General features: G+C 39.9%; 1 protein-coding gene across 2 annotated transcripts in view; it reads right to left on the bottom strand.

Annotated features, from left to right (window-relative positions):
• The window catches only part of LOC306967996 (glypican-6-like), a 98,856-nt gene extending 76,505 nt beyond the window's left edge, over positions 1 to 22,351 (bottom strand). For both annotated transcript variants that reach the window (XM_079563230.1, XM_079563231.1), the window contains exons 1-2: positions 21,863 to 22,351; positions 1,587 to 1,745 (exon numbers count right to left, since the gene is read on the bottom strand). In XM_079563230.1, coding sequence (XP_079419356.1) covers positions 1,587 to 1,745; positions 21,863 to 22,010 — 307 coding nt within the window. In that variant the 5' untranslated portion in view covers positions 22,011 to 22,351. The remainder of the gene's footprint in view (positions 1 to 1,586; positions 1,746 to 21,862) is intronic.
• Positions 22,352 to 27,498: the final 5,147 nt, after the last annotated feature.

Below are 27,498 nucleotides of genomic sequence, written 5' to 3'. Positions count from 1 at the left end.
GGGTCCACTGAAGGATGGCCTCACGATTCTAACCCCTCCACCACGTTAAGGTGGCGGTTCCAGGAGGGGTAAAATTAAACTACATTATTATCATTTGTTTATTTGATATGGACATAACAACTCTGTAAAAGCTGTTTATGTCAGCCTGCAGTTTTATATCATTGGGCAGTGAGTTCCACAGTCTGGATCCATTAAAAGAGAAACTGGACTGTCCAAATGATTTTGTAAATTTTGGGAGAACACAGTCCCCACTCACGGAGGCTCTGGTGGAGGGTAAGTGTGCGCCCTGACAACACATGACTGTTCAAACTATTTCAGAGTACTAAAATGTATAACGTTTTCGAAAGTAGAAAGATTATGTCTATGAATGATGTCACAGTGATGCCCTCTCATAGGTTTTCTGTCAAATACCTTGACTGCCTGCTTGTACACTGAAACAACCGGCTTGAGTGTGGATGGAGAGGTTTGTGACCATAATGTGACGCAGTAAGACAGATGTGAAAAATCATTTCATGCATGTATAACCAGCCGGCCTGATGGGACAGATCCCTCTTGATAAAAACGAAAACAATTCAAGTTGGATTTGACCTTTTATAACACATTTTTGACTAGACTTTGAAATTTAAGGTTGTTATCAAGAATAATTCCAAGATATTTGGTCTCTTTTACTTCTTGAATGATTTCATTGTTTACTTCAATGGTGCCGTTAGAAGGTCTTGACATGCAAGCTGTCAAACTTGAGAGTTGTGGAGTAAACAGAGATGGCAGTGGTAAATTGAACTTGAAACTTAAATTGAAACCACTTTTTTAATGCCCACATTCTACCCAACTGATGGATACAGCTTTAGATTACAGTAGGCTATATTGAACTACACTGTCTTCAATATGTTTTCTCTTCTCCAAAGGGATCAGTGATTCTCTATTTACAAGTATTAAAGAATGTGTGTGCACAATACTGGCCCTGGTTAACATTCAACTTCTCATCCAGTGATATTTTAAATACAAAGCGCATTATATGGACTGGTGTTTCACATGTTTTACCATTAGCACTGCACACCGTGGTGACTTTAACAGCTGCTCCTTCCCACACAGTGTAAAAGTGGAGCTTGAGGGATTATTATTTCTCATTAAAGAGTAACTAGGAGCCAGGAAGGCCGGCGAATAGGCCAAGCAGCGTAGTTGCTCCAGTAATGAGTACTCTCGGTCCCATAGCAGCAGAACCAGTGAACGTCTGGTGGTCAAGGTGGCCGCCAATGGGCTAAGATGAGATCACACACACTGCACAAGCCCCCCCAAACAAGCTTAATAATTTACTGTTTGGTCCTGTAGTGCTGTTCAAACTGTCAATCCACTGTGCAAGAAGCCATGTTTGTCTAATCCGACAAGAGGCTTCTCCACTCCAAGGCATATTAATGAGAATTGAAACTCTCCTCTCCTCTTGAGGGCGGACAGCTACTGAACTATAAACAAGTGAACCTTTTCAAATTAATGGATACAGTTGCCAGCCTTTGATTTTCCCTTTTTGTGCCGTTCAACAGAAAAGAAAATTGAATACGCTTGAAGCACTCGGTGAAGAAAAGGCTTACCGTCAAAGCGTTTATGTCTGGAGACAAAGGTGCTCCTCAAATTGTGACTGATTTCTTCCACGAGAGTCTCAAAGTCCTGTTTGCTCTGCTGGCCAAATTTGTCCTCCATTTCCACGGTGCAACATGTGTTTCCTTGCGGACATACTCGGAGATGCTCGCCTGCAAAACAAACACATTTCACTTACATAAGTCAATAATGACCTGAAGTGTCATTATTCCAATGTCACAAGGATAATCTTTTAGTGCATTAACAAGATGTCCGCCTCTTTGCTGAACAGATGTAGTATGTTACAAAAAAGACAAACTAGCATCAAGATATCAAAGTATACGGTGACATCTATATGGCCTATGTGTGATATTGGAATGCACTTCTCAATACAGTAAACAAAAGAAAAACAATTATAATTCAAAAATGGAAAAATGTGATGAACTTATTTAGTTGTGCAGGAAGCAGTTCCTCATTTGGCCTGACAATAAGAGATATTATTGACTAGGGGTTATGAAATTCAAATCAGTGGAGAGAAGAGATAATACATTCGTTTAAAATATTCTCTGTGCCCATTACATAATTGATGACATTGGGGAAATACCAAAGTGAATCAAAAGTTAATGGTCTACATCATTCCATTCTCCACAAGCAGCCATTTTAGAAGCCCATATGAAAACGCAGACTCAGTCCACAACAGCTCTTTATTTCTTCATTTCACAGCCTAAACCCAATATGACTATGGGAGAGTGAGCACAACAGGAAATGGAAATACAATCCACTGATCAGGCAATCCAAAGCGTTTTTTGATGGCGATGGTGCTGAGTGTCAACAGAGAGGGAATGAGGTGCAGGTCCTATGGAAATCGCCTGACAGCTCTCGTGTTGGAGGTGTCGCCTGAGACTGACAGGGGCGTAAAGAGGAGCCGGTCTGGAGTGACATGTGCAGGTGTCACCACGAAGAATAAGGCACTTATTCCCCATTAGTGTTATTAGTGATTTGTGTCACGAGTGAAAGGACACCACTGAACCATGCATGCAGAGCCACAAAACATCTGTTATTTGCAGCTGCGTCTTACAGCTCTGTTTCTGTCTCTGATAATTAAAACTGAAGGGAAATGTATATTTTAAAGCATGCACATTTTTCCAAAACCTGTTATTATTTTGCTTATAGCCCTTATAACAATGAACAAAAGTTTCAGGTTCAATACTTTGTCCCTGGATCCGACTGGATGAGCTCTAACATTATTGGCACTTGATATTAGATGATTGCGTAGCTCACTCAGTTAAACATTGGACCTTACCCAGAAAACTGGGATTTGTATGACGCTTTTCATATGATACTTTTAAATGCAACACCAGAGGCATTTGCTAGAGCATCCACATCAGTCAGTACACCTCCTTATTACAAGAACGTGGCAACATAACAATTTGTGATATATTGCAATATTGTGTGACATAATGAATATTAACCAGGCTGCTGCTTCACCGCTTTCACTGTCAATAGAGACTAATAATGGTCTCAACAATTCAGTCAGGACTATTAGGGTCACAACTAGATTACTTTTAATGATTTTTATCATTATAAATATGTTGAACTGGTTAATGTATTCCTTTTGGAAACACAACTGTGGTTTCTTGTTTATTTAAATGTAAATGAAGTGATGCCACAGACACCAGAGGATCAAATGAGCCATTTTCAGTGTCAAGGATCATTGACTAAAAATTAGGGCTGGGTAAAGCTAGACCATACCAGTATAGCATTGAAAAAAAAAAAAAAAGTTACTACTGGTATCGAAAAAATAAAAATATTGAAAACAGCTACCGGGGAAAAAAATACATAATATAAAAAAAAGACAAATATTTTAGTATAGGCATCAAAAGAAGTATCTTTTAAGTACGGATATTGTAAACCAAGTATTGTTAAAGCACCAGTATGTAAAATAATAATAATGGTACCCAGCCCTACTAAAAATATGAAGCATGGAGTCTTTATAAAGTCATGTTCAAAAAGTTGAAAGTTTCTTTAAAAAAAAAGTAACATATTGTATAGGTTATTATGTGCAATATATCGATTGTCTCATGTATGCATGTACCTAGAGGTTCCCACCCCTACTCCTTATACTACAGGAATAAATGCAATCTATCTAATCTTTTTTTATCCTGTTTTTGCACATGGGGCGCTGAAGTAGAACTTGCCCTGACTTCCCAGTCCTGGGTCAGGGAGGGAGTTCGTGCCGCGCCGCAGCCAGGTCATTCTTAGTGTGTGGAGCGTGTCACTGTGCAGAGTGTATAGCCACATGTGGCTCCTCTATGTGTTGCACCGCCCTGGCCTAATATGGTCACACTATACAATACCATCTAATCTACACTCTACTGTGAATATTTTCCTTAAGAGTCTACGTAGTGAGAGAAGTAGAAATCACAAACACACATAAGTGTTAGAATCACCAAGGCCTTGATACTTTACTCTGGATGCCATGAATAATGTTTTTTTTTTTAAGGATGAATTGATGTTTGTAAAAGATAGCAGTATCTCTAATTCCAGGCTTGCACACATGAGGCATAAAATGGGCTTGATCGTAAATAGAAATAAAAATAAATAATGGCAAAGAGAAATCAGTAGTAAAACTTTGCCCTATTAATCTGTTTATTTTTTTGTTTTTTTGTCTTGCGCTTATTTGCAGCATAATGTTAAAGAGCAATTTTTAGCCTCAGGCCTTCTGGACAATGTCCCAACTCTGCCTCCTAAGACACCACATTACCTCAAATGACTCATTTTAAAATCATGATGTTACAAACAAAAAACAGTCCCTAATTTCAAGAAGAATTCTGACAGACTATTTTCAGCAGTTGAAGGGTAAAGTTTAAAGTAAACATTTACCTGATGAACGCTTCATTACCAGCATCATGACAGAAAATTACAGCTTTGAGTCATAAAGAACATTTTACCAGAGTCATAAAGATCTTAAATGCTAAATATTCCTCCTAATGTACATTGCATATAGTGATTACTCCTTTCTAAAGGAGAGAAACAGCACTAAACAGATGGAAGCCATAAAATCCACATGCGGCAGCCGAGTGCGGGATGCTTTTAAATGAGAGTGCACCGCCGTCGTTTTGCTACACTTTGGTTTGTGCGTAGGACAATTTTTGGCCACTGAGGTCTACAATTGGAGCTGCAAGGTGGTATTTTAGCCTTGTAAACTTCAACACAAGGAATTTATAACAAACATATCCACACTTCACTGGCAGGATGATTTCTTCTCTAAAAATACAAGAAGCCAATTAACGTTCAGTGCATTTAGATTCAAAAGCATGTGTGGCAATATGCCATACACTTTAGTTTAGTGATATCCAGCAGTCATATTCAGATCATTTAAAAGCGGCTGGTGATCTTAGACTGTCGCTCAACTGCAGGGTGGACTTTGCATTTGAACTAGAAGCATGTCTGCAGTGCAGTGATTTTGGTTCAATGGTTTCTTAAAACTGTACTAAGTAAATTGTTTAGCTTAATAAATGCTTTCTGTAGTCCCTCTGAGGGTAATACAAGTGTTGATGGGATGATTGCTGGGTCTTTCATCTCTCCCTGGTGTCTCTGGCCAGAAAACCACAATTGCAACCTCCCTGCACCGGGTCAGGCGTATGGTCTCTAGGGGCATGAGTTACTTAGTGCTGCTTTAAAGCAAGCATCCTATTCTATTAATATGCTAAGAGTGTGGGAATTAACATGTGTTGATAGTTTATTTTTTATATGTTATGTATCAACATGCTACACATTAAAAAGATAAAAAAGTGCAATAGCTTAATGGCAAAAAAAGAAACAGAGAAGTAATACAAATGGGTCAGTCATCTCTGAATGTACTACACAAATGCAACTTTTGATTAAACCTTATTTTTTTTATTTTTTTTACTTGGGGAATCATAAAACAAAAATGTGGCTTTACCCTATTTAGTCCGTACTCTGGGTCTGGGACAATCAGCAGCAGACCACAGCCAGCTGATCTCAGGAGCCTATTTATGTTATTTGGTTATGTTATGTTATGTTATGATGATTAGATGAATTTACTCTTTGAGGCTCTTTGAAAATACACTGATCTTCCTGTGGCACTATGGCATCTGGAGTTGTTTGATGCTTGAGTTTTTAAGACCTATAAACAGTTACAATAGTCCAGCATATTGTTATCCCTCAGAAAACACTTGCAAATCCCCTTCAGTCTATCTTTAAGTGTGGCCTTTACATCACATACTACATGTCAGGGAGAGCCATTGAGGAAAAAGAAAAATCTATTTTGACACAACAACCTCTTGGTGCACTGCAGGAGTCTCAACAGAGCAAAACATCACGCAAAAATAAGCCTGTCATACATCAACATATGGGAAGGAGCTTTCAAAGTATGTCAGCACTCAGCAAAGAGCCACGACCTTCCAAGCCAAGGTTACACCATCTATCTCCAGGAGCTGCACAGACAGACCACCTACGTTAAGAGGATTCATTGAGAGAATTTCTACATCAATAGTTAACCTCCCACTCCAAGGATCGAAATGTGTCCAAACCACTGCCAGAAACCAAGGCCTGATAAAAGGTGTGTCAGTGGTCAATACTCCAATTTGTAAATGAGCATATGACCTATTCTATTGGCAATATGCTTTTCATCTATGGTAGAACTAAATCATTAAAACGATATCTAATATGAGCTTGTTTGATTCCAAAAGCCTTTTCTCACTTTAGTACAACAAAACCCTGCAGGTCTATTCTCTGCACATGTTTTCTTACAACAATGTGATGTGAGAATAAGCCCTTTTTGGTAAAGGGCTATTTCATATGAACCACTGATTTGTCGCTTTCCCAAATGGAATATAAAATGTAGTCTGTAGCACTGTATTCAAGTGAGTGTAAGTAGCATATAAGGTTTTTCACATTTAACATTTTGAACTACTGGCTCGCATTGTTCCATTGTTGGGATTTTACAGAAGTCAGCACTTTGCCAAATACAGAACGTGGTCAGGGAGTGATGTATAAATCAATGCAGCCTTTCTTGCAAGTGCTGTTTTTTGTCCTGTTAATTTGTTTATACATCTTCAAAATACTTAAGAAGTTTATTTTAATGAATAATATCTTATGTCATTACTCTTATAACACAAAGTGTCTTGACTAAAGTACCTACCTACACCTACAATACAGACAGCAATATTTCACCCTCCCGCTTTGCCTCTCCTCTCCGCTGCGCAAAGTGCTGTGATGCTTTTTATTTGTTACTTTGTGGTAGCACTTTGTGGATTTTTGTGAGACTCTGACCAAGCACAATGGAAGAGTGATTTTCTCTCTGAGCACTGAAAAAACATCCGTGTCAACCTCTGCAGACTAATCTGAATTCCCTATTTGTCTAAGGCTAACTGCAGGAAGCATAACTTCATCACCCGGGCCGTTCACCACGTCAAACACGCACTCACAGAGCGGCTCGTTCACATGGAAATGACAGAGAAACAAGTGGCCTAATCGTATATCGTTTATAACATGCATTAACGCCTGTAAAAGGGTGGAAAACTTGAATCTTAATGAGAACGATTTATGCATGCACCCTGCAATTTATTAGCACCTATACAAGTGGCAGTCGTAAGTCGCAATTACTCTGTGTCACTCAAACCAATGTAATCAAATTGAAGTGTCAGTCAAATCAGGCGGCTTATTATCAGAGCTAATGATGTCTGCAGAGACATTCAGATGCGACCTCCTTCCTCTGAAGATGTGCTCTCATTGTGCTGTTCGGAGCAACCATTTCAGCCTATTAGCATAACGTTTCAGGAATATTTCATTTTTAATTGTTCAAAAATATTTATAAAGTGTCTCTCCGAACACCTTTTGAATCATGACCTCTGTTTGACTTATCTGTCGCTGAGTTGCAAGCTTGCTATTGTTCCCTCAGCACTCCTGACAACTGAGAGAAATTAAAGTAAATGAATTACTGCAAAAGACAGTTGACATATTGCTGTGGGTTCAGTCAACTGGATAATAGGGGTCTCTCTGTTTGGGATTGAGAGGGGAGATGAAAGTGTCAGTTGTTGCAGCGAAGGTAGGCCAACTCTCAGAAGTATTCACCAGGACACCTGGCTAAAAAGACACGCGCCATATGTGCTCTGCCATCTGCTCTGTCCCACGGCAAACTTTTTAAACCACCCGCGTCCAAAGCAACTAACATCCATGTGTGGCAGTTCAGGTGGGTTGATATTCGAGGCATATCATTAAATACTATCGAAGACTCAAATCATATTCAATAAAAGTGTGGGATTTGCAAGTTATTTTGTTAAGACAAAGGCTGAGAAATAAAATGTGTGTAATTGAATGAACAAATGGGGTTACTTTTAGTAGATACACATATTTCAAGTGAGAGTTCTGTCTTTTATCTGCATTGATAATACAACAAAATGTGCTGAACAAAAAGATGACATTGATCAGTACACAGTGAAAATAACTGTGTGAATGTGCATAGGGACAGAGTGGTTAGCTCCTCTGCTTGACAAGATGAAGGTCCTAGTATTGATCTTCACACTGGACGACTGTTGCCTTTCTGTGTGGGGCCTGTATGTCCTCCCTGTGGTCTCATGGATTCTCCCCGGGCACTTCATCATGCGTCTGAGGCGAATTGGTGTGTTGAACAGAGCTTTCCTAATGAAACGTACGGAAGTGTTTACCATCGCCACTGCATTGTCCGGATTGTCCCCCTGCCTTATGCTCTAAACTCAGATGTAACATTTTCCGACAAGAAACTGTGTCTGGATAAGCTTTCAATCTGTCAGAACTACGCAGGGCTCTATTCAAATGCAAACTACAGCCTTCTTCTCGCTGTTTCCCAGTTTGCACAATGATCTCAAAGGCTTTGCTTGATCTGCGATGTGGACGCATACACGAATCTGCCTACGGACTACAGGATGACAGTAGAAAAGGATGCAAATAAGAATCCGCTGGGAAATATATGCAACAAAAGCTACCTACTGTACTGGCGGGCGCTGTGCAAACTATGTAATGAGTCGGTGTGCTTATTACAGGATAATTGTGAGGAGGGCAGAGCGCTGTTGTACAAGAATGAGGTTAGCCGAAGGTTACTGTAGACTCATATCCCCATCAAATACGCATGGCTTGATACGGGATGCTGTCAGAAGTCCGTCACGTTTTATGTACAATCGTGTGGAGCAAGCATTGACTCTAGGTCGCATGCTCTCTTGTCTGACTGACGGGTCCGGGAAGAAGCTGATGAAAACAATATTCTCTGTTTGAAGATTAGCCTCTTTACCCGAGCACATCTTCACCAGTTCGACTCTAACCAAATCGAATAACTTCTTGAAAAAAGCAAAAAAAAAATGGCAACAAAACGAGACGTAAATGAAAACGGAATGTCAATCGGTGTATTCCTAGTTCTCCACACTTCCACTTCTCGCTAAACTTTGATCCAACATCAGTAAATAATGAAAGAAATGATTCCCATCACACTTAAGGTCACGTTATAAGTCATAATGAAAGGGCTGTTGTTTTATATAACTGCTAGATAAGTGGGGGTATGGGGGCAACGTAACCATGGCAAACACCGGCGTCCTTGGGTGAATGAGGACAGACGAAAGCAAGTTTTTCAGGAACATAAAACACCACTCAATGAAAGAAACGCTGTACAATGGCGTGCTGGTATTTGTCATCCTCAGGAGAATCAGCGTGAAGGGAAAAAGGACAGGAAGAAAGACGCCGAAACCGCTTCCGACTCCTGAGTAAACGTGTCAAAAATGTGCCAAGCTGTAGGCTGGGTTGACTCAACATTGGTGCCGTTTCATATTGAATTTTATTTTTAAAAGCTACAAAAAATAGGATGCTTTGAAGAGACTCAAATGCAAAAGTGGCCTCTCATTGTAGGGTAAATGTGCAAATGATTGGCAAGTTAAGTAAAAATAGCTTGGTGCAGAAATTCAGGGTTAGAAACATGGAATCCTTGCATTTGATGGCTTCACTTGTTTTATAATGCAATTGCAGCTGTGTTATAATAATAATCAAGTCACTAAAAGGATATTAAACAAGGTGTATATTCTTGACAGCTTAAAACTACCCATAAGAGACACATTTTGGATACATTTGAGGGATTTAGAGAACAAATTCAAACTGGTTCAAGTTGTATCGTGCAATTGACACACAGAAACAACAGTGTTTAAATGATGTCATATTTCTTTTATGAAAGCCATGGGAGCTTGCCTTCCAATGCCGTACTATTATCAACACTGAATGTGACTAGATTTCCAAGCGAATGTACAAAAATGAAAGAGTGGTCAATGGTCGTTATTGAGTCATATGATGTGGCCATGAGGGGTACTTACACTTGTGGCAGCCATTCCTACCTGCCCCCGAAAACTTTTAGATTACAGCCAGCATATTATGGGCTATTTGTGCCGAATGGGTACAATATACTTCCTGTTATTAGAGAGATAAATGCGCGAATAAAAACCACAATATGCTTGACCTCAGGGGGATAATAACTTTTGAATATTCATGCGGAAATAACCGTCTGCAACAGTATAATTACAGCCAAGATTAATGTATGGATCTCTGTAACACACCGCGTATCACATTCAGTAGTGACAAGCACATAAACATAATGAGCATATGTAGCACTATGTCTGGCGTGGGCATTTATTGAGTAGCATGTAATAAAAAGCCCTGTGGAGGTATGAGAGGGCCCGAGTGGATATTGGATACACATGGGCAGCACGCCTAGCAGCCCAGAGAAAGACAAGGATCCCGGGCCAGACGCCTCTCTCTCTCACTCTCCCGACGTCAAGTTGCTAAGTGGAGCGTGGCAGAGCAGCACCCAAGGCAACAGCTGGTGGCTGTGTGGAGCCCAGAGACCTGCACTCATCCCCGGCTTTCACTCAGCATTTACAGCTTAGTTTAAAGACAAGAGACATCCCCCTTTATTTTTAACAAGCCCTCTAGTGGACAAAGGGAAACACAGCACAAGGAAAGACTGGGTGTGTATGTGTGAGCTCTGTCTATATCGCAAAGGCAAATCAAATCCATGAAAGCAAACCACGTAAAGTTAACATTTTACATCAGAACTCTAATCCTTTTCAACATTTGCCGTCTGCTGCAAGAAGTCACCCTTCGCCATGGAGAATTGAAGGTCTAATCAAAAGCAAGATTACAAAGCACGACTCTAAAATAATCACAGGCAGCATGTGTGAGCAACAGAATAAATGGTCACACATTTAATCATTGGCTTAATTGTTTTGCCCGTGACACAAAAAACGGCCAACACTTTCTTATATACATGAGAGGGAGCTGGAGAAACTGCACAAGACTGATGAAGCTTTAAGCCTAAAAGATCCCTATTCAGCGACACAGTCAGTAAGAAAAAGTTTAGTTTAATACACTAAATGTTCAAAGTTTGTTTAGGCACCACCATTTAAGGATTTAAGCATTTTTGTCACGTTCCGAAACATTATCACGATACTCGGGGGGGCCGATCTGATCCATATTGTGATACAGTAAGTAATTATGATTAGCGATGTTTACCTTAAGAGTGTGTAAACAGTCATGTGTTTAAAGTTTACAAATCAAATGGCTCTTGAGTGACAGATTGAAAAGTGCGTTAACACAAAATGTAACAAAGTGATGTTACTGGAAAACAAAGGAGTGCAGGATGGAAATGCCTCCAAACACAAGTATTGAAAGTATTGCGATACTTGATACTTGATATTGCAGCACAAAGTATTGCAATTCGATCCGATATTTTGTCCCAGTCCTAATGTTTACCATATAATTCCTTCAGAATTGTACTATTCACTATTTTCACCTTTTAAAGCAGTACTAAGTAACTTGTTTACCTTAATAAATCCTTTTCGTAGTCCCTCTGGGGGTAATACAAGTGTTAATGGGATGATTGGGGGGTCTTTCATCTCCCCCTGGTGTCTCTGGCCAGAAAACCACACTAGCAACTTTTCCTGCATCGACCCGGAGGCGCAATACACACTAATGGAATCACGAAGAAGAAGCTTAACAGGCTAACGGGCAAAGCTAACTGCGGGCTGGCGCCACTTAAACAGTATTTACAGCCAAGTTTAAAGCAGCACTAAGTAACTCTTGCCCCTAGAAGCCATGAGTGCAACTGCAGGTGTTGTTGCAAGTTGCGATTTTTTTTACTTATTAATTGTCCGTGAGAGTAAATGCTACGCTGACAGAAAAGGCGAAGGGAGAGAGGGATATTGTACATCCAGTTACACAATGGAAATATTTTTTGTCACTCAAACTTGGTTGTAAATACTGTTTAAAGTGGTGCTTGCCTGCAGTTAGGTTTGCCCATTAGCCTGTTAGCTTCTTTGTGATTCTATTAGTGTGTATTGGTGCTCCAGTCCAGTGGCAGTCAAGTTGCAAGTGTGGTTTTCAGGCCAGAGACACCAGGGGGAGATGAAAGACCCTCCAATCATCCCATCAACACTTGTATTACCCCCAGAGGGACTATGAAAAGGATTTATTAAGGTAAACAAGTTACTTAGTATTGCTTTAAGTGAAAAAAAATATCTCCATTGTGTAGTTGGATGTACAATATCCCTCTCTCCCTATGTCTTTTCTGTCAGCATAGTATTTACTCTCACGGATAATTCATGAGTACAAAACCGTAACATGCTACGACACCTGCAGTGGTGCTTATGGCCTCTCGGGCATGAGTTACTTAGTTCTGCTTTAAATAGTTTATATGTAGTAAAACAATTATGAATTAAAATAGATGTGAGGTCAGATATGAAGCTAGTTAGGAGAGTTGCTGTACATCAAATGAGGACAATAATTTCTCTACCACCGTTATCAAATTCTTTTATTAGACCAAACTCCTATGAACGAAACTGCATGACTCAATTCCTTATTCAGTCCAAACTTACAAAACTTAACCCGTCTACTTATTTTCCACACTCTGCTCTCTGTAAAGGCAAGAATCCTCTCCCGTTTCACATCACGTCTAGTCAAACGTCGTCAACAAGACAGTAGTGGCAGACTCTCGGCTAAAGATAGATCCAACGACAGCACTGAGGCATTCAAGGAGCTTTGTTTCATGATGGCTAGGTTTTGACAGGCAGATGAGGTGTCGGGGAAAAAGGCACCCGCCCAGAGCCAAAAGCTAATCCTGGTGTCAATGAACAAGCTCCGTAAGCCTACGCAGTGTTTGTGATCCTGTGTGTTTCACGAGCAAAAAAGTCGCGGAAAGATTTGTCGATTTTGTCTGGCAACTGTGCAAACAATGCAAATCAAAGGTAGTTTTTGATGTCAAGAGTGAGATATATTTCTGACATGTTTAAGAATTGTCAAATCAAAGTATCAATAAGTGAGCAACTACATAATATACTATTTGTGTCATTTATGTCATGCATTATCTATCAATTCTAGTTAAAAGATAATTACTGCGTTCAATTCATTATGACGCAGTGTGTTTATGTCACAGATGAGAATGAAATAGCTCTTGTCTGGCAGCTGCGGGTTAGGATTTAATTGGACAGTTGTTGACAAGAAGTGATGGATCAAAATAACATCTATTCAATCTTGTGCCGACAACGGGCGCACGCATTCCCTCAGATTTCAAATGATTTTAAAACCATTAAGCAGTGATTGCCAGGCGGCCTCCTGAGAATTGCTTCACTTCTCGTTATTCACACTAGATTTATATCAACGAAGCGCTGGAAAAACATTAATTCACCCTGGCTCGGTCGTTTCTGTAATGCCAGTCTATCATCAGGAAAATAATCGAGAGGAACCAAGTGGAACCAAACAATAACCCTACCGATGAAAATCAAGAGTCCGTTAGTTATTATCAATTTGAAACTTTTGCTGTAACTTACTGATATGAATGTGATTTTGAAAAGTTTTCTTTCATGTAGCGCTTTCATAATGTAAAAATGGCCGTTCATTAAAGCCTATATTTTGAGTGACAACATTTGAATAATGGATATAACTTGCTGGATCCAATATTTTGTTGACATATTAGTTTCAAACATTTTTTTCAGCGTTTCAAGTAATCCTGTTTTATCCTTAACACCACAAACCCAAAGGCCTTTTCCTACCGATCCGTGGGTAAAAATATACCCATATGAAATGAATGTTTATTCAGCCTGCGTATGGGCACACATGGATGATCTTGGTGTAAATATGCATGTATAAGCCACTGGAAGAGTTTAACTGAGAGTAAAACACAAGAATTCAGTTTCCGGCTAACAAAAATACAAGATAATAATAGAAAATGGCCAATAAATCCATGTGGATGTGACCTGAACACGCCAAAAAAAACTTCAGATTGGTCCCTGTGCACAGTTTTATGCAGGAATAACAAAACAGGTCAATTAAGCACCACTTTTCTGAGCTAAACTGTTCAATGACAAATTGATGCCAACCACTGAGTGTTACTGAGAGGCATCCGCAGATTATAATCAGCAAACATCAATTTGGTAAATTAGCACATTTTGACACATACACACACAAACCAGGGGAGTATGAACTATGTATGGTTTTGAAGGGAATAAACCACTATAAAAAAAACATGTCTTGAAGATCGGTTGAAGTCATTCAAACACCAAAACCCATGTGTGTTTCTCCACCCGCGTACTTCCTTCTTACTGTATATGCGCCAAGTCTAGAGTGGCAAGATATCAAAGGGCACTCCTATAAGCGCAAAAAGTTGCACTGTAGTCTGCGTTTAGAAACACAAGATTGGGCCCATAGTTGTCATATTCTGCCAAAAATATTTTGGATACAGCTTTAGGATGTTTTCTTAGTCCTGAGACTGGTTTTGTTGGATTCAGCTCTTTTCTTTCTCTTTCATCTTCTATGCACCTGTCGCTCAGCTTCAACATTAGTAATGACCAGTAGTGACCATTTTGGACCAAAAACCTTGTTATAAAGAGTACCGCCAGATATTCTAAAGTTGTTTTTTGCTAGTATTTTATCTGACTGCCAACTGATTACAAGTCAGAAGTGTGTTAGCATTTGCATTTATTGTGAGTAAGTGGCAAACCCTTCTTTTTCATTCCGAAAGTTTTGCCGCAGACTTCCATCCCCAGAGTGTTATTGAACAGCAGAATGTTGGATGTAAACCTCGCTCAAGGCCAGGAACAGAAAAAACAACAACAGAAAACTGAGGTCACTGACAGCGTCGGGCTTTAGAAATATTATCTGCAAAGTTAGTGCTAAAAAAAAAACTGAGACCCCCAATATGTTTCACTGCCAAAAGAAACCTTAGCACATAAGAAAAAACATCTGGGGATCTCCTCTGGCAGATGCACCAATTAACCAAACTCATTTTCAACAGCTGAAGGTGAACATTGTAACACTGATAAGATCGTCAAAGAATACAGTTTTGACAAGTTTAGCAAAGTCTTATTATGGACCAAAGGTTATTGCTTTAGGTGAATACAAGAGTTATATTTTCTAACATTAGCATTGATATATGCACACTTGTTAAAGCTTTGCGTGGTTTTTGAAATGCGGCAGGTCAAAGGTTTTAAAAATATTCATCAGGTACCTTGAGGCATGAATGTACGAATTGAAACAATTTTTATTTTATTTTTTTAAAGTGGAGACATCAGTAAAGGCCTTAAATATAAAAACTACAAAGAAAGCTTAATGTGAAAAAAAAAGTTTACTTTATGCTTGTACCAATCCTGGATATGATGAAACATTTTAACTTTAAAAACAGACCACCTGTTGGAGGCTCCTATTATTCTCCCATACGCTGCAAGCATCCGTGAGTGGGTGGACAGGCGCTTTTGTTTACATCTCAGCTACATGTAAAAACTGTGAAACATCCCAACCATTCAAACCACAGCTGCTCCATTAAGCACTAACGTCTTGATGCTTTCTCCATTGATGCTTGAAAATAACTTAACAAAAGCGTCTGCAAAGTACAAGGCAAGAAAAAATCTCCACGACTTGTAACACAACAAGCAAGCCATAGTTAGTGCTCATAGACGTGATCTTAAGGCTTTGGCAGAAAAAAACAAATTGTACAGGAATGAACGCTCTCTGCACAAAGTGTTTCACTGCAAAATAGACATTATTATCACTCATTCCTTTTCTTTGAAGAATCACTTTCACTATGCACCCTAAAATCAGCGGTTCATAGTATTTTAGAGAAGTAAAAGTTAAAAACAGCACATATCTTTTAACTGTTATCTGCAATCTTGAATAAACTGTTATTGAGCCACAAAATCGAGATCATCATCATCAAATTGTGAGAGCAACTTTTCCTTAGTTACAAATGGGAGCCCAGAGCAAAAGCTTAATGAACTGTAGAATGGCGGGGTATCTAAGACAGCCACTTCGTTTCAGAGCCTTAGATTTTTGAGTTTTTATGCAATTGTCTCTTAAGTAAACATAAAAAAAAAAAAATAGGCCCGTTTTGAATTCTTTTTGTTTAGCCTGGGCTGAATCCTGCTGGTGTGCTTGCAAGCTTCACTGCTCCAGACACTAGCAGGATAGCCAGCAGTCTAGGCAGCAGCTCTCAAGAGGGAACACCCGGTGAGCAGGCCCATCACAAGGCCATTTTGGCATTCATGAGTGTGATTGATGACACTGAGATGGAGGCCGCGTTTCGAGAAATCCCCTCCGCGCCTTGGCAGAAAAATGAGAATCGTTTGGAATCTTCCCGTGACAGTTCCAACCTCCGCGTCTCTGAAGCACGTCGCACTACGCTAAAAGTGGTTGCCGATATAAAGGGCAGCATTTCAGTTAATAATCAGTGCTTTTGTAATATTCAAGAACGCAACTAACTAAACAAGATCTTTGGAACATACAATAATTAAAAGATTTTCTCCTGTGACTTTGATTTAATGCTCCACCCCTCATTCTTAGCTATTTTCCTACATAGAAAATCCGCCTTTTTGAGTTTGCATTTCCATTGAAAAAAACTGACGGATCCTAACTTTCTGAAAATGTCTCAAAGTTTCAAATTGGTCATACCTCATAAATCCCATGTAAAACCTATCTATGAGTGGCACAAAGGTCACCATGCTCTGACAATACATCACAGCTATACTGGCATGTGCCGCAGGGGCTGACAAAGTCCCACAGCCCTCTCCCCCGTACAGGCATTTCCATTAGCCTGCTTTAAATCCTCTCCATTACATGACAGTGAGAAGCTGCGCGCAGATCGCCTGGCTGCTGGTGAGGGATCACATAAAACATCATCGCCATTATTTCAGTCCCCTCTCCATCCTCTGACTGGAAGTAAACAGAGCTGGGGCATCAGACGACATGTTAGAAGTTAGATGTAGCCGTCTGCAGGGTGACTCACTTTCCCTCTGCAAGCAGGAGTCGAGACATACAGTGGTGCACGGTGTGACTTCTTTAGTTAATTGAGTGCTCATGAATGAAAGCGGCACACAGTGTCCAGGATTGTATGCACCAAAAGGAAGTTCAGATACACTGCACACGCTTCATTGGCTACAGCAAAACAGCAAGGTGGTGATGTCCCACTCCCAGCTACGAGTCAGGTTTGTGGAGTTTTCGAAAACAAAAACTCTAACGGAATTATTTTGTTGTTTGACACATCTTTTTTCAGGACGATAATGTAACAGTGAAAAGCTAAAAACAACCTTTGGTGATTGAATTATTATGAAAATGTGAGAAAGTGGTTCATCAGACTAGTCTAGACTAAAATGATCACATATAGTAACTACAGTACGAAAATGTGACCGAGACTAAAAACTTTTTTGCCCAAAAGACAAAGGTCAGTAACGACGTTCACAGTAAAGATTAATGTGTTTATCATAAATGAAAATAATAAAAAAAATGTTTTTTTTTGTATTTCATTGCATTTATGCGTAAAATGTTATGCAGTATAGTTATAATATCCTTTTACTTGTAGCTCGTACAATAGGGCATATGAGCTGCACTTTGATACAACCAAACACACCTAGGGAGAGGTTGTTTACTCACAAATACAACATATTGCGTCAATAATAAATAATAAACTGTAAGCACTGTGTGATGGTGTGAACACTGAAAAACTTTCAGCATCCCCCTGAGGTTGGTCCACAGCAGCAGTTGACTGCCTCCAGTCTGGCCCGGTCATCCGGCAGAACCATCAAACTGAGCCTGTCTCCTGGAATTACTGTACCAGTCTTAGACCCAAGTCCATACAGGATTTCTGCCAATAACGCCGACTATATTGCTGTCATTCCACCTGACCTGTGTTCCCTCTGTTTGACCACACACACAGTCACAAACTGAGATCTTTGCTGTCTCTTCAATCTGCCATGCCCGTGATGGACTGCATTCACAGCAATAGTCTCTTAGCTGAGTGCTTGTCTCAGGGGCATTTAACAAACATTAAAGCCAGTGATCAATCTGTCATCCTCGGAATCCACCACCAGACTCCGACGATTATGAAGGATTTTGAGAAATCAAATAATAAATAGCAGCCATTAATACCCATAGCTATGAAGCAGAGGTGGAGTACAAACATGAAGAATGGCGTTTTCCCAAATCATCAGTGAGTTAATAGACTGTGAGAGCAGCTGTAAGCCTGACAGGAACAATAAGCAATACACAGAGAGTTGTGTGAAACCACTAGCACAAGGAGCAAATCATCTCCATGTCGGAATATTAGTGCTCCGCTAACGTCATCACCATTAGCCACCCATGTTCAGCGCCAGGCCGATAGCTGCTGTTAATATGTATACCCCTGGAGAGGCCAATGTTTATTTGCAATCTATCAATAAAGGCACCAATTCCCAGAGAAAGCACAACATTCAATCACTTTTTTCATCAACTTACTTTTGTTTAGCAATTCGGCCCAAGAGATTTTCACCAAAACCACGACCTTCTGAAAAATTGCCCTGAAAATGCGCCAAGACAAACCCTCATGAAAACAATACTGCTGCTATCTTTCTATCTATCTTAATACACTATTATCTCCAGCAAGGAGGTTATGCTTGATGAAGAAATATGATGTGAATTTAAAAAATAAATACAATCAGTGAGATCTATCAGTTTAACTTTATACAATCCTACGTAGCACAGCTAATATCTATAACGCAGGACAGTCAACAGATCTAGCACAGTATTGACATAAAATTATCTTTTAGGTCAGCACTATTTGCACAGGCTCAGAGGAGGCAAATACGCGACATTTCAATTGTTGGAGGACTTGTGGTACTGCATTGGACTGGACTTGACAGCTAATCACACTTGCTGATTGTTTACTTGATAGCACAACATACTTGATATTATAGCTATTATAGATATTATAGATATTGCTGTATTTTGTGCAGCATACCTTGTTGTAGTAACACATACCTTTTTGTGAGTTTGACTTAAAGCAGAACTAAGTAACTCATGCCCCTAGAGGCCATAAGCACCACTGCAGGTGTCCTAGCATGGTGCGTTTTTTTACTCATTAATTGTCCGTGAGAGTAAATACTACGCTGACAGAAAAAACAAAGGGACAGAGGGATATTGTACATCCAGTTACACGATGGAGATATTTTTTTTCACTCAAACTTGGCTGTAAATACTGTTTAAGCGGTGCTAGCCCACAGTTAGCTTTGCCTGTTAGCTTCTTCTTCATGATTCCGTTAGTTTGTATTGGACCTGCCACCCGGTAGCAGGAAAGTTGCAATTGTGGTTTTCTGGCCAGAGACACCAGGGGGAGATGAAAGACCCCATCCCATTAACACTTGTATTACCTCCAGAGGGACTACAAAAAACAAGTTACTTAGTACTGCATAAGCGCCAAAAACAATGTAGCTGCAAGTGACTTTATGGCTGTGGGGGACATTTTGCTATGTTTTTTTGGTCAGGTGCCCAATGCACAAACAATTGTATCCTTTCCCAAAATAATACACCACTTTGTTGATTTGCGGTAGCTTAAGTATTTGTTTGACTGGAGGTAGCTTTTAATTATCATGAGACAGTGAGCCCAAGGGCATTCCCATCATGGTGTGAATCTGCTGAGGTGTTGATGGCGGGTGTCTCTATCAGACGCATGAGGTTATGACTCATTCAAAGGCCTGATCAACTAGACATTTATACAAAATGACACCACGGGGAGATGAGAGAGAATTGAAATTTTTTTCCCCTCATTTGGGAGATTAGTGGTGATGTCAGGGATGCAGCTCTAAAGGGTTTAATCAGATGGTTATTCAAGCCGCCTCTGAACAGGTGCGCCTGTTATCAAATATGCAGCCTTTTACGTGTGCCAGCTTCGCCTTTTTATAGGGGAATCAGTGGCTCTGAAGCATAACAATGAGGTCCAGGGGGGAGAGGGGGAACGGCACTTTGCATACTTTGCATACTTTGCCTTTGCTTGAAACGAGTAAAAAAGTGAAAGTGTACAGTACAGTATATATATATTATAGGTAAAATTACAAACTTATGGCTTTTAGTTGTAGCTATGTTTATTGTGGTCTAGAACACAAATTTTCAAATTTATTCCAATTATATTGTTCATGTAACTCAGTCATAGGGTTTGTCAGCACAACTAAACATAAGTTCATGACAGAAATTCAGGCTATCTTCTATATGATGTTCTCCCCAATATCAAATTGATGTGCTCTCACATCTTTGACAAGTGAAAAGCTGCCTGGAAGTTCTTTGAGACTAAGTGTTTTCATGTGAGTTCTGAGATTGACTAGCTTGGATGATTTACCACAACAATGCGCCAAGTAACTCACAGACTGACAATTTCTGGCTTAAAAACACATCACAGTGATTCCCCAACCACGCAGCAATCCAGACTTGGCTCTTCGGGACGTTTTGTATTTTCAAGGATGAAAATTGAGTTGCATATGAAGTTTTGTAAAAAAAAAAAGAAAATTGTCCAACATGGAAAAACGTAGGGAACGGAGGAAAATGACCTTTCTACTTGCCAATGTGTACTTTAACACAGCATGAACCAAAGTTACAATGCGGATTCATTATTTGTTGTATTTGAAACTGCTGTTGACAAGTTCAAATGCGTTGCTGATATAAATCTATCTAACGTCTGGGGTATAGCAGAGTCTAAATAATATGTTCTCAGCAATAAACCGCTGCCAAGTCGAAGCAGAAGGCGGCAGCTCCACTCGAACACACCTTATCACCTCATTTTCTCTGGGCAGGAGTTAATCTGCAGAGTTGACCATTCATTATCTCTGCTTGGTTAGCACAGTCAGGGACCTCTACTGGACAAGGTGCATTTAGCCGCAGCTGCAGCTAAGGGACTTCTATTCACATCTGGTATCGACGCTGTTGCAGCCCACATAATGGGCCATACGTTAGGCCTCCAGACGATACTCAGCTATCAGGCCTTGCTAATTACAGCGGGTCAACCTCTTTATTGAACTAAGTCTAATTCATTGTGCAAGTAAGGTCTATTGTGGGAAAATGATGGTGTTTGTGTCTATGTGCTGGGAGGAAGCTTAGCACAGACGGATGGCAATACCTCAAGTTGGTGGTTCTCAAACTGTGACTGTAGTAATCCATATAAGTTAGTTGGTTTGGGGGAGGTTTATACTGTACATACACTCAGTTTAGATTTAGGTTTATCTTAGCCATAGTTTAGTCCAAGTTTTTAAATTGATTTAGGCTCGGTTGTACTTGGGAGGTCAACTATCTTATGAGGCGGTACATGGCGTAAAAAGACTTCTGTATGTATAGACCTATTATTAACATGGGATAGACCAAATATTATCTTCGGTGAGCAAACTGAAAGAAAAAGCTGGTAAATGTGAGTTTGATATGTAATAAACCACATAATGGATCACTTGCTGTGACTGGACAGGTAGACATTTCATATTTCAACTAAGACAGCAACATATATGAAAGTTTGCCCAAACAATTGAAGAGTTCATTTCATTTTTTCACTGAAAACATAAAGTGACTAGTTCTTAATCAAGTGTCTGCAGAGTACAGTAAAAAACAAAAACAAAACTGAGATATCTGCTTTTGCAAATTAACTCTTCTTCTTAAATTTGCCCTCTTTATACTCAAGAAGTGACAGGTGGTTGAATAGCTAATTTTATAGTCATTTCCAGTGCCATCACACTACTGCTGGGTGTTCCAAACCACTTTATAGAGCTGTAGTAAAAAAGGCTTCTGCCCAGTGATTTTTGCATCCTAATTTGGCCATAATAGCAGATTTGGATAACAACTTTTTCCACCCAGGACCATTATCGTTTACAGCTGAAGTTACGACACACATGCTGCCACTACAAGCCAAAACGCCTGTTTCGGGGCTCCTGTTTGGCAGGAGGACAGTGCATTTACGCGCTCGGACAGTGTCCAGTCTTCTTACCTGGGATCTCCTGGAGAGGGACATATCCAAAGCTGAAGCTTCTGTTCGCGCAAGCCTCCCTCACCTCGCTGCAGTTACGGGCTTTGAAATCTGCCCTCGCTGCAACAGACAGCAAAAAAGTGCAAATAACAGTCTCTAGTCTGACCATTGTTGATCCGCTTTGGCCGCGCTTCTCTGTGCTGCCTCGCTTGCTTGTTAAAAGTCCCCCCACGGAGCACCTGCAAGGACTTAATAAAGCGGTTATTGGTTTTCAACTTCACTACTGGTGGTGGTTACCAAGACATGTCCTCAAGTAGATACGCTTCTTGTCCAGAGCTCAAAATAATTAACAGAAGAAGTCCCCGGGGGCGGTGCGGTGGCGGTGTGAGCGCATGCAGGTGCCTCATGAATCCGCGCAGCGCCTTTCCCTCAACTTCGCCGCGGAGTAGACAAGCCCTGTGCTCGCTGCTGTGTTCAAGTGAAATGCTGTGTGCAGAGGGAGCGCTCACATCTGATGCACCGCGAGGCAATGGAGGGCGGAAAACATGGCGCGGAAGAACTGGAACGGGACCGATGTATAGTGAGCCTGGAGAGGTAGTCTACCAAAAAATATACTGTATTAGTACAATACCTTACCCGGTTTCCGTAGTAAAGCATGTCTTTAACTTCAGGATCCAACGGATACTTACACAAACCCAAATTTGGCGCGTAAGCTTAAAATAATAACACAAAAAGAACTATTAGTTGTTGTCACTACGAAATCAAGAATCCGGCTTAACAAATACTTTTTGGCATCAATATTATTTTCATCCATAAGGTGATTCCTCTCTTCGTCGAAGTGCTTCTAAGGTGTTATTACGCCTTACAAAATAGTACCCCTTTTTATCCGCTTAGGAAATCGCCATTTTTAATTTTGTGTAACTGTACTTGGATCGTGTAACTACTCACGTAACCGTATTTAAATAGAGAAAAAGTGGAAGATCTTGATCGCTTCTAGCTTCACCCCTTTTTGGATCCATAAGAATATGCTGGGAGAGGCTAAATGCAAACAACATCTTTGGCACAAAGACCAGACAGGTACACATCAACTCGTCTAAGCTCAGGTAAGAACATATCTCAGTATGGAGAAACGGGGGTCTTTTCCTTCAAATAAAGGTTAAATACTTATTATCTTGTGCAAGTCAAACAGATAAGTCTTCGACATTGAGATTTCAATAAACAAGCTGTAGCTACATTTATCATACCTTTTCAAAAGCAGAGCAAAAGTCAGAGTCGTCGAGAATCAATCATTATAAACTGAGAGGATATAATGGATGTGATGAGGAGGGCCAAGAGGCAAGCTTTCACGACTTTATTGATTCAGCAAGTGCTGGATTCTTGGGGTAGATCAACACTGGATTAACACGGATGTCATTGCCATCAGAAGAGATTCCTCATGCTGTGAAGAGCCACATTTTATAGGGATCTCAATTTCACGGTGCTAGAGTGGAAAATCTCAACAACACAATCCACAGGTGAGGATCGGGGGAAGAAAACGCAGCTGAGGAGAAGTCCTATTATCTGGTATTATTGTCGGGTTATGGCGCATCGCATGAAGGCTATTTCAAAGTCACATGCAATATGTATAAGGGAATGGAGCTTTTTACAAGTTAATGTCAAAAGCATAAAACAATCCCACTGATTTCTTGCCTGTTTTATTCCTAGCTACGCAGAGGGAAGAAATCAGATATAGGCTACAAGTGATATACAGTACTTGCTGTTTTTATTCAATAGATTTTTATCACCTCACCTGACACTGCCTGTTTAGTGAGTATGTACAAATTCAGTTGGAATTTAACTGCCTGAGTAAATTTATGGAAAGCATTGTGACATTCAATTCATGTTCACCTCACTTGTGTAATTGTAGTTGAAATATCCTTAATCAGCACCTTGGACAGAGACACCCTCGCTGTCTTTGGTTCTTTCACGTTTCGTCTGTCAGGTGATCGAAATATAGAGTTGACCAAGATAAGAATGTAACCTCTGCTAATCGCTCTCCTCTGGGGTCCGTGCTGTACTTGACATCATATTAATAAATCAATTGCTACCATAAATCTGAGACGAGCTGTAATCAAATAAACAGGCTCCCAGAGGAATGTCCACAGATGCAGCAAAATGAGAATTTGCATGGCATTACTGGCTTCGGCTTTTCACACTGGGTTCTGTTTATGAGGCAAACGAGGCTTCATTTATCTCATTAGCTCATAATCAATGAATGAGCCATGCAGTCAGCAAAGATATGAGACTAAACTTCAGGGCAAGGCAATCCCCTTTTTAATAGTTAAAAGAGTGAGCTTTAAATAAATATGCAAACCTGACGATACATTGATAAGGAGATAATTGATCCATTTGTTTTCATGGCGTAAAATCATCAACGTTCTGCTCTAAATAGGCCCTGTCTATTTTGTAATCTGCAAATCTAGACCGTTACCACATTAAAAGTCACAATAACGTCTTCTATATACGGTATGAAAGCCCGAATAGCCACACTGTGTTTCTTCTGTTTTGAAACAGCAGACAAATGGCCAGTAATTTTGTGACAGAACTGAGCCCATTGTCAGATACCATTATGGTACACACTGTCAGAGTACTCTAATGATATTGTCCCATCATGTTTTCTATCCTGTCTTCCGTGCTACAAGCTGGATCTCAATAATGCTGCGCTTTGAACAAGGGCTGTTTGAGGATTGCACTTTCATGTTTTGTCTTCACTCAGCCATCTTGTCAACCTATGCATGCATTCAAAACCATCCGCCATCCTTAGTATTGTGTTTTTATTTCTTGAAGGATTTCTGTCCTTACCTTAGATTGGGGATAGATGAGGTAACACTGAGTAGTCCTACTTCTACCACAGCAATAGATCACACTTAGGTAACTTTGCCGTTAACCAGTGTTGCGAATAAGCCTCCTTGTTTGCTGACTTTCCAAAACTGGCCCATGCAGGCTAATGAATAATTGTTTGTGTTTTATTCTGATGCCTGTTCCAACAGTTTATTGTTTTCATTTTGCATAATGTGGCATTGAGATATTGTCGGAGAGAATAGACTGTATCATCTTTGCCCACTATAGGTTGAAGAAAAACTGTACTTACTGACTATAGTTTGGGAGAAAGGCAATAAGTCAATGACTGAACTCCAAATCCACTCCCAGAGAAACTAGATTGCAATTAATCTCATTAAGAAGTGTGCCATGATACAGTGCCTCTTACACTGCCAATCAGTGTAATTAGACTAAATGAACAGGAGATACGTAGGAGCCCGTTCTTCATTATGGAGACAACAGTACTTGAATGGGAACGGACAGGGTTGGATAGATATAGTCTGGAAGCCCACCTGAGACCACTTTAACAGAGGGAAATGAGACACCTGGACGCAGCATAAGGTTGATGAGCCATAGGACCTGATGTGCAAGTCGAATAGCCACAGGAAATAAGAAATAGAAATGGAGAGTACAATATTATAATGTGGCACAGGTGGATGTGTTTAGCTTTATGTACAGTGTAGTGTTAGATAGTGTTAATCTGTCTGATTTTGCTCCCACTTATAATGTATGTTGGAATGCCATTAATGCCATTTTTAATCACCGAGTGCATTTTCTCCAGTTCAGTTTTACACAAATCTACAAGGTTACAACCTATAGGGCAGTGTAACGCCTCATTTGAAAGCTAAGATCTACAAAGCTCAACCTTTTTTTTTGCATCGCCCATTTGTTGCGTTTACGTCACACATTTCTATCCTTTTTTTGTCACTTTTCTTTTGCTCTTTTGTGGCTTTTTTGTTGTGTTTTATGTCACATTTTTGTCACTTTTCCATTTCTTTTTTTTTGTCATCCTCGTTTTTGTCTAATTTTTGTTGCTATTTTGACACTTTAAAAAAAAAGCTTTTATGTGGGAGAAGCCAAACTGGAGAAAACTTGTTCGGTTTAAGAGACAAATATAAAGACAACACAATTGAGAGTGTCTTTTATGGTGGTTTGTTATGGCAACAAAGCATGCAATTCAGCCATTGATAGAGCATGTCCGGCAATTCTAGTCAATTTACTTATGTGTGCACCATGTGTTTATATGAATATGATCACAGATTGGCCTCTTGTCCTAAACCAGCAAGTAAACACAATACAGCAGATCTTCATCATTATGATGTTATGGACTTCTGGAACAAAACAAACACTGTGTAGCTATAAATTATAGGGGCACAGAGTAGATAAAGGTACTGTCGAGACATCAAAGAACAGGGTTTAAGAATATCGAGGGAAGACAGAGAGTGGGCAGCACATCGCACAAAGTAGCGTTTTCCATAGCTGTGAAAGGTAATATCTGTCTGGGCTTATCCTGTACTCCTCTCTGCTTCAGCGCTCACACAAGAGATTACACCCTGCAGTTCGACTTATATTCTACAAGAGAGGGGCGATACAGTATATTCAATCCAATATGCATTAAGACGCATTGAGTTGTCTTAACTGTGGCATTGCATCACATTATAAGAATGGTTTTGATCTGTGTTGGGAAAAAAACAAACAGAATTTACAAACAAACAAAAAAGTTTAGGCAATCAGATCGTATTATGCAAGTTTGCAAATGAAAAACTGTCAGTTACAAGTAAATTCAATCATCTTTTGGTGCATGTCTTTTTAACGAAAATATAAAAGTAAAATGAAGAAAAGAAAAAGAGATGTGTCAAATGTTGAGATCTAGATTAAAACCAGGAATTTTCTTTATTTAACCTGAACTGACCACATTTTCTCCAGTTTGGCTTGACCTAAATCTAAAAGCTTCTTGAAAAAAAGTGTCAAAACAGTGATCAAAACAAGACAAAAATTAGGATGAAAACGCAAGAGAAAATGTGCTTGGTTAAGACGGGGGTTAAGTGGTTAGAAAAACAGTGACATGAAGTCTGCAAAGTTACAAATGATGTGCTATAATTAGTGACAATAAACAGTATTTTACAATATTGATCACTGCATCTCATGGTACCCTTAGTTCTTTGAAATGATTCAACCGTGCTAATATGATATTCTGAACATACAAACAAACTATTTCTCATCATGCAGTTTCCAGTTTTCCCAACACCTCATTTTCCTGTTTTTGGAACTATATAGAGAGACAAGAAGACTTGTTGAATGTCAATGATAATGAAGATCCATATAAATTGCTACTGTGTTTGGTTAAGGACTGAATCAACCCCCCTGACTTGAAAAGACTCAAATGTGTGTGTCCCCCCAGGACAGATAGCTTGCAGGCACATGTCGGGGTGAGTATGATAAAAGTGTCTCTATGAGTCCTGCCGTGGGCCATGCCTCTGAATGCATCCAGAGAGGTCCCATACTCAGCAGGGACTCGAGGGGAGAGAGGAGATCGAATGCATTTCCACTGCTCTTTCAACAGCGCCCCAGAACTGACTGTCCACATGTGTTAGAAACAAACATGTCTGTGGGGCATGTCCTGGGCTCAGCACGAGAAGTGAATCATTAAAGGATGAATAATATTAAGCAAATACAGCATACAACACTTCACTCTCCATCCAGTGTGGGCTGAGTTTGACAGTTCAGGTGCATCTATCAATAAACTGAAGGGCGTTGAATCATAGAGCCGTTTCAAATGAAGATGTGGATATTGGTAT

The sequence above is a fragment of the Gobius niger genome (genome assembly GCF_951799975.1).
Source record: "Gobius niger genome assembly, chromosome: 9".
In the NCBI taxonomy this organism is placed as follows: Eukaryota; Metazoa; Chordata; class Actinopteri; order Gobiiformes; family Gobiidae; genus Gobius; species Gobius niger.
The sequence above is the reverse complement of the archived record's forward strand: the minus strand, read 5'-3'. Positions and strand labels throughout refer to the sequence as shown.